The sequence below is a fragment of the Nicotiana tabacum genome, chromosome 9 (genome assembly GCF_000715075.1).
Source record: "Nicotiana tabacum cultivar K326 chromosome 9, ASM71507v2, whole genome shotgun sequence".
In the NCBI taxonomy this organism is placed as follows: Eukaryota; Viridiplantae; Streptophyta; class Magnoliopsida; order Solanales; family Solanaceae; genus Nicotiana; species Nicotiana tabacum.
Genome location: NC_134088.1, coordinates 51,364,330 through 51,376,189, shown reverse-complemented (window position 1 = coordinate 51,376,189; position 11,860 = coordinate 51,364,330). Strand labels below are relative to the sequence as shown.

General features: G+C 41.3%; 1 protein-coding gene across 2 annotated transcripts; it reads left to right on the top strand.

Annotated features, from left to right (window-relative positions):
- The first annotated feature begins 444 nt into the window (after positions 1 to 444).
- Positions 445 to 5,992, top strand: LOC107831705 (uncharacterized). 2 transcript variants are annotated; one of them, XM_075221678.1, is made up of 6 exons: positions 445 to 649; positions 731 to 800; positions 882 to 987; positions 4,171 to 4,269; positions 4,350 to 4,490; positions 4,565 to 5,992. In XM_075221678.1, the coding sequence occupies exons 1-6, from the start codon at positions 523 to 525 to the stop codon at positions 5,762 to 5,764; spliced, it is 1,743 nt and encodes a 580-aa protein (XP_075077779.1). In that variant the 5' UTR covers positions 445 to 522; the 3' UTR covers positions 5,765 to 5,992. The 2 variants fall into 2 exon arrangements, with proteins under 2 accessions (XP_075077779.1, XP_075077780.1); XM_075221679.1 differs by lacking the exon at positions 4,171 to 4,269.
- Positions 5,993 to 11,860: the final 5,868 nt, after the last annotated feature.

Here is an 11,860-nt window from a genome sequence, read left to right as displayed (position 1 = left end):
AACCAGCTCAATAGCTTATTTTGGGCCAAAATATCACTATTATATTTTTTTAAAATTTTTCCAAACTTTTGTATTTTATAAAAGAGCCCACCATTTATTATTTTGTAACGATGTTGCTTCGTCTTCTCGGTCATCTGATAGTGTATCATGTAGTTCATTATAAAAATGATAATTTTGTATCAAATTTATTTATGTTCAGTACTATGGTTTGCGATAATATAATGAATGTTATTGATAATGAGACTTTTGAGTATTTGTGATAGTTTTTAGAACTTGTTGGTATAAGTCATGTCTCATGTTTTTCCAAACCAAACTTCACCCAAAATATATGTCCAAACACATTTTCATTTTCAAACTAAACTTAACCCAAATCAGATTTTTCAAAATAAATTTGGGAATGTATAGCTAAAATTTAAATTGTCAAATTGGATGCTCTCTCTCTCTACTCCAATACTATCTGATCTGAACCCAAATGAAACACCAAGAAAACTAATAATCCAATTGGATCATACCAAAAGGGAAATGGCACAAGAGGCGCGACTGAACCTCCGAATGCAAAAGGAGCTTAAGCTCCTTCTCACTGACCCACCTCCCTGCGCCTCCTTTCCTTCTCTCACTTCTTCTTCCTCTCTTTCCTCCATTCATGCCCGTAAGTAATTTTAATTTGCCCTCTCTACTGTTTTATGATTTATCTGCAGAAATCTTAATTTCGTTTTTTCAATACTTCCAGAAATTGAAGGCCCTGAAGGAACTGTGTATGCTAAAGGACTCTTTAACCTCAAAATTCAGATACCCAAAAGGTTTTTCCTCAATCTTTTTTCTTCGGGTTCTTCTTCTTTATTTGGTGGTTGAATTTTTCAGCTTTATTTGGTTTTACACAGGTACCCGTTTCAGCCACCGATTGTGACTTTCGTAACGCCAATTTATCATCCAAATATTGACAATGGTGGCCGTATTTGCTTGGATATTCTCAATCTTCCTCCAAAGGTTAGCCAATTCATGATGGTTGGGTTTTTACTGCTCATTAGTCAATACATTAGTTCTTCAGTATATGTATAGCAATAACTGGCTTTTATTTCTGTAGGATCCAGTAAAAATATTACTATAATTTTAACTAAGCAATAAGGAATGATTTGGTCTGAATTCCTCATGAGCATCTAAATTTGGTAATGAAAAACTTTAATTCACTTGTATGATCAAATGGATGGATTAAAAATTCCTCTCAGAGCCGTGGGATTTGCCTTTGTCTTTGTTTATACTGTACTTTGCCTTCTAGATGTGGAAGCTAAAAAAGCATTGCAACTGTCATATATTCATATAGCAGTAGCATACTGCTGTGTCAAATCCGTGATACAGTGTGAAGTGAAGGGAATTTGAAAGTTGCCTTATTTTGGTGGAAGTATACATATCATTTGTTGTTGGTTTCAAAGTGTTGGCAGAAACATAATAGTTAGACCTGCATAAGTTATGAGCTTGTAGAAGTCATCAATGTCCATAACATCTGATCTGTTAATTGCTTTTAAGTCCAATCGATATTAATCCCTGGTTAAGATTGTCTGACATGGAATGGAATAGTTTGGACGCTGACTGCAACTAGCATTTGATATCTTTTATGTGCACCTTTCGCGTCTACGAGCAATCTGACTGCTTAGTGGATTTCACTCATCTCTATAGCTTATACAATTTGTTTCTTAAAATCATTTTTCTTAGTGTTTGAGTAAATATTAAGCTTGTGCTATGTATCTCTAAATTCGTACTTGGTGCGATAGAAGTGTACTAGTTTAATTATTTTCCTGAATAACGTATAAAGACTGGGCTTGCACAATATTTTTGAAGAAATAATGTGTGCAAGCATTCTTGCTCTTTTTATCTTTGTTACTCGGACTCTTCAAAAATGTTGTTGGGTGCGTGTCGGATCATCCAAATTTAGTGCATGTTTGGAGGATCCGACACGGGTGCGGCAGTACTTTTGAAGAGTCCGAGCAACATAGCTTTTTATGACTTCCCAATGAATCTACCTTATGTGCTGTATTCAAATCAATTCGTTGTTCTCAAATGATAATGTACATAATTTCTGCTTTTGCTGCTTGTCGGTTGTGCATCGAAGGCTCAAATCTTCTCTAGAAAGGCTTTCAAGCAATCATCGCATATATAACTGATCAAGTACTGGTATACATTTTTGCTTGAATTATCTTGTTGCACTTCATGCAAATGGATCTAATGTTTTAAGAGTCTTAACATGCTAAAATTCTACTTATGTATTACAGAATAATAGCTCAACTTAACCGCCAAAATTTCCATTTTTACTACTGTTTTCTTGAATCTCTGATATTCTACCATTTGGGTACATGTAATTTTTTATATCTACCATTCTATAATAACTTTCATAAAATTTTCAAATCTTAATGTCTTGACTAAGGTGGTGTACGACCAACCTAGGATTAAGTGGGGAGCCTTGACTAAGGCAAATGCTCAAGAGTTAGGGGAGAAGCTGTTGGCCATGGGGGCCTGGAGGAGTATTGGGGACGCGAGTAGTATGTGGACCACGACAGCGAACTGTATTAAGGAAGTTGCTAGAAAGGTGTTAGGGGTAGCGAAGGGTTATTCGGGAGGCCACAAAGTGGACTGGTGGTGGAATGAGGTGGTCCAAGGAAAAGTGGAAGCGAAGAAAGTGGCATATTTGAAGCTAGTGGGGAGAACGAATGAAGAGGAGAAGATGACGTGTAGGGAGTGTTATAAGAAGGCAAGGAAAGAGGCAAAATTGGCTGTCACGGCGGCTAAGACGGTAGCTTTTGAGCGATTGTATGAGGATCTTGGAGGCAAAGGAGGAGACAAGACGTTGTATAGGTTAGCCAAGATTAGGGAGAGGAAGGCGCGGGACCTGGACCAAGTGCGGTGCATCAAAGACGAAGATGGTAAGGTTCTGGTGAAAGAGGCGTGTATCAGGCGTAGATGGCAGGAGTACTTCCATGGATTCTTGAACGAGGGAGAAGACAGGAACATCGTGCTAGGTGAGATGGAAAACTCAGGGAGTCAGAGGGATTTTGGGTTTTGTAGGCGTATTAGGAGCGAAGAGGTTGTGGGGGCAATGCGGAAGATGAGCAGGGGTAAAACGACTGGACCTGGCAAGATTCTAGTGGAATTTTTGAATGAAGTGGGCCAGGCAGGCTTGGAATGGCTTATTGGGTTGTTTAATGTCATTTTCAGGACGAAGAAACAAAGGTGATATTCAGGACTGCAACAACTATAAGGTATCAAGCTGCTGAGTCATACTATGAAAATTTGGGAGAGGGTGGGGGAGAGGAGGGTGCAATGCGACGTAGTATTACTATTTTTTCGAGAATCGGTTCGGATTTATGCCGCGACGGTCTATTACAAAAGCTATTCACCTTGTGAGGAGATTGGTGGAGCAGTATTAGCGAGAGGAAGAAGTACCCAAATTCTCAAAAGTCAGCTTGTAATTACTCAAAGGAACTGAAATGTATTAAATTTAAAAGTCAAGACCTTTTTAATTGATTGAAGCCCTAATTTATGGTCTTTCCCAATTCTTTATCTTGTTCGCTAGTATGCTAATATCTCCCAAAAGCAACGAATATTCAATTTGTTTTTTACAAATACAAAGAGAACTTCATTCTCCTTCATAGCATCAAGTTCAAATTGCAGGTTAGTCATCCTTTTTGTTCCTCCATGTAAATTTTTTTATTCTTTTGGACTTAAGTTACTTGTGCTTGTAAGTAGCGTATAATAGATTGTTTTGACTAGTTTTTTGTGGGGATGGAGCGCGCGCGCACACACACACATATATATATATATTCACATATTTATAGTTTTCTTTATATTTTTCACATATTTATAGTTTTCTTCAATTTTTATTCAATTTTACCTATTTATAAATATTTAATGTAATTATATTATTTTATAAAATATTAAAAATTAAATACTCATGGGACTTGCGCCCCATGCCTCGTGGCTTACGCCTCGCTGAGGCATATGTAAAATGCCTCGCCTTACGCCCACCCCTTTTAAAACATTGATCTCTATAAGGTAGGGGTAAGGTCTGCCTACACACTACCCTCTCCGGACCCTATTTATGGGAATACACTAGGTATTTTGTTGTTGTTGATGTCTCTATATACATTGCTCATAGTTGTCGCCATTTCAAAAAAGCAGGGAGCATGGCAGCCATCTTTGAATATTTCAACTGTCTTAACAAGTATAGGTTTGTTACTGAGTGAACCAAATCCTGATGATGGGTTAATGCATGATGCGGTGAGTCAATATTCTTGCAGTGTGGGAATTGGTTCTAGAATCTACCCTGTTTGATTGTTTTAATACCTATTTGTGTGCAGAGCATGGAGTACAAATATAATAGACAAGCTTTTGACCAGAAGGCAAGATCAATGACTCAAAAGTATGCTAGGGCTGGAGCAAGTGATTTTGGTGGTCGTGACCAAGAAATCCAAACTCTTACAAATGCAAGAGAAGGACATGTAAGCAGATGTTTAGATGCACGTGGTTATGTTTATTACTTTTTTGACCAAAATCTCACACATGATCCCTACAGGTTGAAGCCAAAGAATCACATTTACCAAAATTTGAGGTCCCTGGTCATTTTGTAAACCATAAGAGTTTATGTGGACTCAGCAGAAAGTTGTCGCTAGACTCTGCTGGACGAGCACAAAGGCATAATGCTGAGACTGTGAGTGAAGTGCCTCTTGATCATATCTTAAATAAGCAGATGGAAGTTAGTAAACAAGCTATGGAAGAACTGCGTATTAAGAGTAACTCGAATCAGGATAAAGTACAAAAGAGCACCACGAAACCATCTTCAGAAATTGTTAGTCCATCTAAATTTAGGAATGATGAGAAGAAGGATAAAGAGAAATGTTCTACCAGCTTGGAACCCCAAAGTATTTTTCTGAATTATGCAGATATACAGCCATTGCCACTGGCTATAAGAAATTCTGGCAAAACTGCTAATCCAAATAATGACTTGAGAAATGTCAGCATGAACGAGAGTACAAATAAGCTGTTGGTAAAGTCAACTGATTTCAGCCAAAAAAATGAGGATCTTGGAAAATTGCAGTTCAAGCCTCAGTTCTCAGCCCAACTTCAGTCCACTGCATCATGTCATACTCTTTCATTGTCAAAGACCCCTGGTCATTACAATAAGCAACCTGACAAAAATGCTGCTGATCAAAACAGAAATGGTTTCTCCACAAGGCACAAGAAGCTGGGTTTAACTGGTAGGAGACATCCTTCCGGCACATCCAGTTCATCTCAACGTCCGCAGAAGGGTGACAAAGAGAACTTAGCCCCTTCTCAGGACCTACCCCTTTCAGGCTCTGACGCATGTATTGATTCAGCGTCCAGTTTATCTTTTACTTCACAAATTGGTGATTCTTGTGCTGCATCAACAAGGAAGTCATCTAATCCATGTGGGACATCCAAGAAGCTGCCACTAGAAACTGTAGAGCACTTTGGAGAGGGTAAGGACAATAGCTTTCAGATGACATCTCAATCTGGAAAACATTCCACAGCTCAAGTTAATCATCCCCTTTCGTGTGAGCAGCCCAACCAAGTCGAAGATGAATACTATAACAGGAACATCAAGCAACAGGAAAAAGAATCACCAAAATGTGAAGCAGTGATTGTGTTGGACAGTGAGGAAAGTGAAGATGAAAGGTCTCTTCATAAAAGGTCCAAGTTGTCGCTAGTTCGAAAACATGTGTCAGGTAAGCGAAAGGCTGAACTGTGGATTTGACTCCTCCTTTTGTGAAGTATTAATGCTGTGGACGTAGTAATATTTGAATACTATGATATGTCCTGTTGGTCCTTTCGGCCTTCTGCTGTCAAATTTTTGTCCTCTAATATCTTGGCCTAGTACTTTTAGGCATATTTCAAATTTCTGCCAAAGGAATATGACTTAATTACTTGGCATGGTTAAAAATTTGTGGCATACATGCTTTATTACAATTTTTTAATCCAATAACTCGAAATGTTAGAATTTTCATTTAAGGACCTTTACTTTCTCTTTTTTTTATATGTATAGGAAAAATAATAGTATGCGACTCTTTTTATAGTAGGAAACTTCTAACATGTTTGACATCATTTTATATTTACATATATTCTACAATTTTCAATAATTCAAATTCTAAATTTTGATGGGATGTTTCTCTATCAATTAACTTTTTAATTGCTGCTTTAGTATTCTTCTGCATTATCACTAATATATACGTAAGTCAAATTAATCCAGTAAAATACTGTCTAGTGAAATAAAACACCAAAACATTTTACAAATGCCAAATAGGGGCGTATAAGTGACGTTTTATTCTGGTCCACACATTAGACTTATGTAAATATCAGGTTATCAAACCTGTCCTCCATTTTTCTTTTTGAAAGATTTGTAGTTTTTTAGGTCCTCAATGATGGCAAGACGTAGTTAGAGTTGTTATTAATTCTAGGAAGCGCTCGAGTAAAATGACTAAAGAAGGGAAGGAGGAAGAGTTTTTCTTAACATCAAGAATTGTTACATAAATGGTTTGCTGCTTTTGAAAGAGCTCGGAGAAGAAGGGATGGTCCAACTAAAGAAACTAGGATAGAGAGCATAAGACGAGGAGCAGTAGATAAACACATGTTTGGTGCATCTTCATTTTTTCATATTTTTGGCATTCCTACCTCGTAAATGACAGCATTATGTACCGCCCCGCTTATTTTCCGACCAAATTTGCCCCTAAAGGGCTGCAAAACGAGTCAAACTTGGCTGCCAAAGACCAGAATGTCTTTGCACATGGAGGCAACAATCCGACAGGTTGTCCGGTCCCTCATGGAGGCCACACTCTGCCAGCAAAGTCACATGCAGCACAACTGGGCAGGACCACAGCCTGCCAGGACAATCATGGAAACAACTCACTGCCAGCAAAAGCATGTGCTGCACAGCTGGGTAGGACCACAGTCTGTCTGGGTGAACATGGAGGCAACTATCTGCCAGCAAGAACTGGGGCACAACAGTTGGACAAGACCATTGGCACATGGGCTGCCAACACATTCACAGAGATCACATGATGCCAGCACAAAGCAGTGCACTACAGCTGGACGGGTCCACAGCCAGCCTAGCTGCCTGGGGACATTCATTGTATATATAGACATGTATATGCCTTGTTAGAGGGCAGATCTCTTTACTTGTATTTCCTTCTTTTGTATATGAAGTAAACCCGAAAATTGGTCTTGGCCTCCCAATCTTTGTGTGTCTTTCATTTCATTATCCTCCAACCTTTGAGTTTGTGCGATTGCCTTGGTTCAAGCACGACATTGTGCTTATTTATTGGTTAGGACTGAAGCAAGAGTAGTAGTCATGCTATCTTGTTGTCCTCACGGAACACCCAGAAAACGGTCTCGTGACAATTGGTATCAGAGCGAGGTTAATTGACCATGACAACTGATGGAGATAAAGTTAATTTAGACAACATTCATGGGAGAGACGAGTCACCAACAAAGAGACAGAAACCAAAGAAGAGAGGGACGAGCAAAGCGCGAGATCCCGCCATAGCCATAACAAGCGAGGCGCCAGTTCTTGAGCTACCCCACAACATGTTGGCCGTGGTGAAGATTGTGAGGCTTCTACCTCAAATCTCTTAGGCATGAGAATGGATCTCACCAAAGCTGGTTTAGATGCTTTAAATCGGCACATGCAAGTTGTTGAACACAACTTCAGCTCGCTTGAGTCTACTACCCTAGATGGGCTAGGAGACGTCAAAGAGACGTTAGATCAAGTGATTGATGAGAACAAGGAAGGACTGACCAACCTTGAGCTTAAGCTGACCGAGGCTGTATCGGCGTTGCACAAGGAAATTGAAGCCCTAAAGCAACAACTGCAGGCAGCAAGGTTAGCCGGTGGCACTGGACATGTAACAGTGCGTGAAACCAAAATCGAGGGCCCAAAACCGAAGGAGTTTATGGGCAAACGAAATGCTCAAGATGTAGAGAACTTCATCTGGAAGATGGAAGACTATTTTGAGCACCTTAGCATCGTTGATGAGGCTGCCAAGATCCGGGCAGCAACGATGTATCTTGCCGACACCGCTATGCTTTGGTGGAGGAGGAAGAAAGCCGACATGGAGAAGGGAACTTGCTCCATCAAGAGCTGGGAACAGTTCAAGTTCGAACTGAAGCGCCAGTTCTACCCCAAAAACGTTATCAACGAGGCACGTAGGAAGTTGAGAGAGCTCAGGCAAACAACTTCCATTAGTGACTACGTGAAGGAATTCACTAAACTCATCCTGCAGATTCCGAACATGGTAAGCAATGACTTGCTATTCACCTTCATAGATGGCCTTCAAAATTGGGCCAAACAAGAATTGCAGCGGTGCCAAGTCCAAGACGTCGATGAAGCTATTGCGGTGGCTGAGTCCTTAAATGATTATAGGACAGAAGCCACAAAGGCAAGGGACACAAACTTCCAACCTAATGGAGACCATGGACATCGAGACAAGGGTAAGCAAGTTGCTGCCCCAGACTACGATTCCAAAGAATGAGGCAACAAGTAGTCTCATTGGTGCGACTGGTATAATTAACGGAAGAAGGAAGTTGGTCCCTGCAATGGTTGTTACATCTGCAAGGACACTAGTCATTGTTACAAGGATTGTCCTTCTTTGAAGATACTCGGTGCCTTAATTGTAGCCGAGCGGAGTCTAACAGAGGAGAGAGTCCAAGTTGATGAAGAAGCCGAAGCAGAAGTTCAACCGCCGGGCATAGCTCATCTTGGCAACATGATACTAGGCGCGGTAGTAGCCAAAAAGCCTGCTTTGAAGCAAGCTGCCCAAGGGAAGCATGACATTGCCAAACTGGTTCACTCGTTAGGCGACAATGTGATTGGCAAACAACCCCGATCGAGAGAGACAGGATCCCTGTTCGTGGATCCAAGATTGAACGGACAATCTGTCTGTATCATGGTAGACACCGGTACGACACACAACTTTGTGTCCGAAGCAAAGGCTAAGTCTCTTGGCCTTGCGTTTGGTCCTAGCAGTTCCGTGCTGAAGACGGTAAACGGTAAACGCCAAACCCACGAACGTGAAAGGTGTTGCCCGCAATGTATAGTTTAACTTAGGAGCTTGGTAGGGAAATGTGAGTTTCTTTGTCGCTTCCCTGGATGTGTTTGATCTGGTATTGGGGCTGGACTATTGGGATGAAGTGAAGGCCTTCATCTGCCCATATCTCAACCAGATCTGCATTTATGACCTGAAGGGTCCATGTGTGGTACCGACAGTTCGGGTGCGCAAGTTGTTAGTCAGTTGTCCACGATTCAAATCGTGAAAGGCTTCAAAGAAGAGGGAGCAACGGTTTTGGCAATCGGGACAGAGGCTAAGGAGGTCAAGGTGGACGAAGCCTTGACTCCATGTGATCAAAAAGTCCTTAAGGAGAATAAGGACTTCATACCGTGGGCGAAGCCGCCTACATGGCACCTCCAGAGTTGGAGGATTCAAGGAAGCAACCTCAAAAGTTGCTTGGGTCGGGGCATGCCAGTCCGTCAAAGGCTCCTTGTGGAGACACGGGTGATATAGAGAGGAGGCAATCCAGCCGACTAAATATTTTCGTAACTCCTTCGGTCATCGACAAGGAAGTCGAGGCCATAATCAACCATCGGGTGGTATGAGGAATAGATTGGGGCAATTCAAGCGCCCAATTTCTTGTCTGTTGGAAGGGGCAACCACCAGAGGAGGCATCGTGGGAAAAATATGAGGCTCTCTGGCCGTTCAAAGATCAAGTTCACGATTACTTGAATCGTTGTGACGCTGCGGTCGTCGCCATTTTAAGTGGGGGAATACGTATCGCCCCGCATATTTTCCGACCAAAATTTGCCGCCTAAAGGGCTGCCAAAGACCAGAAGGTCTTTGCACATGGAGGCAACAATCCGACAGGCCCTTCATGGAGGCCACACTCCGCCAGCAAAGTCACATGCAGCACAACTAGGTAGGACCACAGCCTGCCAGGACAATCATGGAAGCAACTCACTACCAGCAAAGGCATATGCTGCACAGCTGGGTGAGACCACAACCTGTTTGGGCGAACATGGAGGCAACTATCTGCCAGCAAGAACTAGGGCAGAACAGCTGGAAAAGACCATTGGCACATGGGTTGCCAACACATTCATGGAGATCACATGATGCCAGCACAAAGCAGTGCACCACAGCTGGACGGGTTTACAGCCAGCCTAGCTACCTGGGGACATTCATTGTATATATAGACATGTATATGCCTTGTTAGAGGGCAGATCTCTTTACTTGTATTTCCTTCTTTTGTATATGAAGTAAACCCGAAAATTGGCCCTGGCCTCCCAATCTTTGTGTGTCTTTCTTTTCATTATCCTCCAACATTTGAGTTTGTGTGATTGCCTTGGTTCAAGCACAACATTGTGCCTATTTATTTGTTAGGACTGAAGCAAGATTAGTAGTCAGGCTATCTTGCTGTCCTCACAGAACCCCCAGAAAACGATCCCATGACAATTAGTTTGTATTGGTTTCTGAGTTCCCTAATCCTTGGTACTTTCCACTCACAAGATTAGAGTTTTTATGTTTAAGAACGTATGTGTTGAGCTCATTATTCACGTCTATAGTGAATTTAGAGGTATTCGTCCAAAATGCATCCATTCCCATCAATAGTAGAATGTAGATGATGCGTAGCCAATCCCTTGTAACTTGTTTGACCATCTGTAAAATAACCCCTCGTCTTTACAAAAATATCAGAACCCTTCCTACATGCTACTGTCTTTTCTTTCAAGCACACTTGTCATGACCCAAAATCTCCCCCAAGGTTGTGACTGTAAAGCCTTGTAAAAATTTTCAAAAGAAAAGAAATAATGTTTCGTGGTGCCTAATTGGTTTTATGTGAGCGAGCCGCGGCTCAGACGTTTTGCGTTGAACAATGCACCGGAAAATAAAGGAAAACTTTTGGCAGAAAAATGCATTTCTGCGATCCATAATGCGACCGCGGAATCACTCTGTGGGCCGCATAATGGCCGCAGAAATGAGGCAGGAGAGGACCAGTTTGGATGAAATTTTGCGGTCGACTATGCGACCGCATAACTGTTCTGCGGTTCATTATGCGACCGCAGAGCAGGCCTGTGGGCCGCATAGCGACCGCAGACACGAACATGTTCTTGGCTATTTTGGTCACCGATTATGCGACCGATATGCGGTCCGCATATCGATTATGAGATCGCAGACCTTGTTCCGGAGCTTCAATTTTGGGGTTCTTAAACCCAACCCTATTCCGTTAAAACACACCCACGGACTATTTTGAGCATATTTTCTGATATTTTTAGAGTGAGAGAGAGGGTCCTATAGGGAGAAGTGATCTTCATCAAATTGTTCTTCAATTCTCACTTAAATCTTGAAGATTATAAAGAGAGGCACCTAGGTCTTCTTCCTAAGAGGTAAGATTCTATCACCCAAACTCTTAATTTCAAAATGTAACTAGAATGGGCCATTAGTAAGGTAATTCATGGGGATGGGAGTGCTTACCTTGCATGCATGTATCCTTGTAGTATGTGGAAAGATTATGAGCTAAAAATGATAGAGAATGGGTTGGGGAAAAAAAGAATCTTCCACAAAAGAGCCTTAAAACATTGATGCACACCTAGTGTTTGATAGTATGCTCAAATGAGCTAAAATCGTGTTCATCTTCCTAATTTTGGTTCAATTTTGTTATATTGCTAAAATAGATTGAAGTTTCTAATAGTCCGGAACATCTTAGAGTTTTAAGAGGCTCAATTGAGGTATGTTGGCTAAACCCCCTTCTTCTTAGAATCGAACCCCATAGTGATGATGTAATTGGAGTAAGCCCTTGGTCATTATAGAAT

What these genes read in the sequence shown, in the direction of transcription:
- LOC107831705 (XM_075221678.1), top strand. Translation starts at nt 523, where the DNA reads ATGGCACAAGAGGCGCGACTGAACCTCCGAATGCAAAAGGAGCTTAAG. An exon ending in AAAATTCAGATACCCAAAAG is followed by an intron (nt 801 to 881) that starts GTTTTTCCTCAA and finishes GGTTTTACACAG; the next exon opens with GTACCCGTTTCAGCCACCGA. An exon ending in CAAATGCAAGAGAAGGACAT is followed by an intron (nt 4,491 to 4,564) that starts GTAAGCAGATGT and finishes TGATCCCTACAG; the next exon opens with GTTGAAGCCAAAGAATCACA.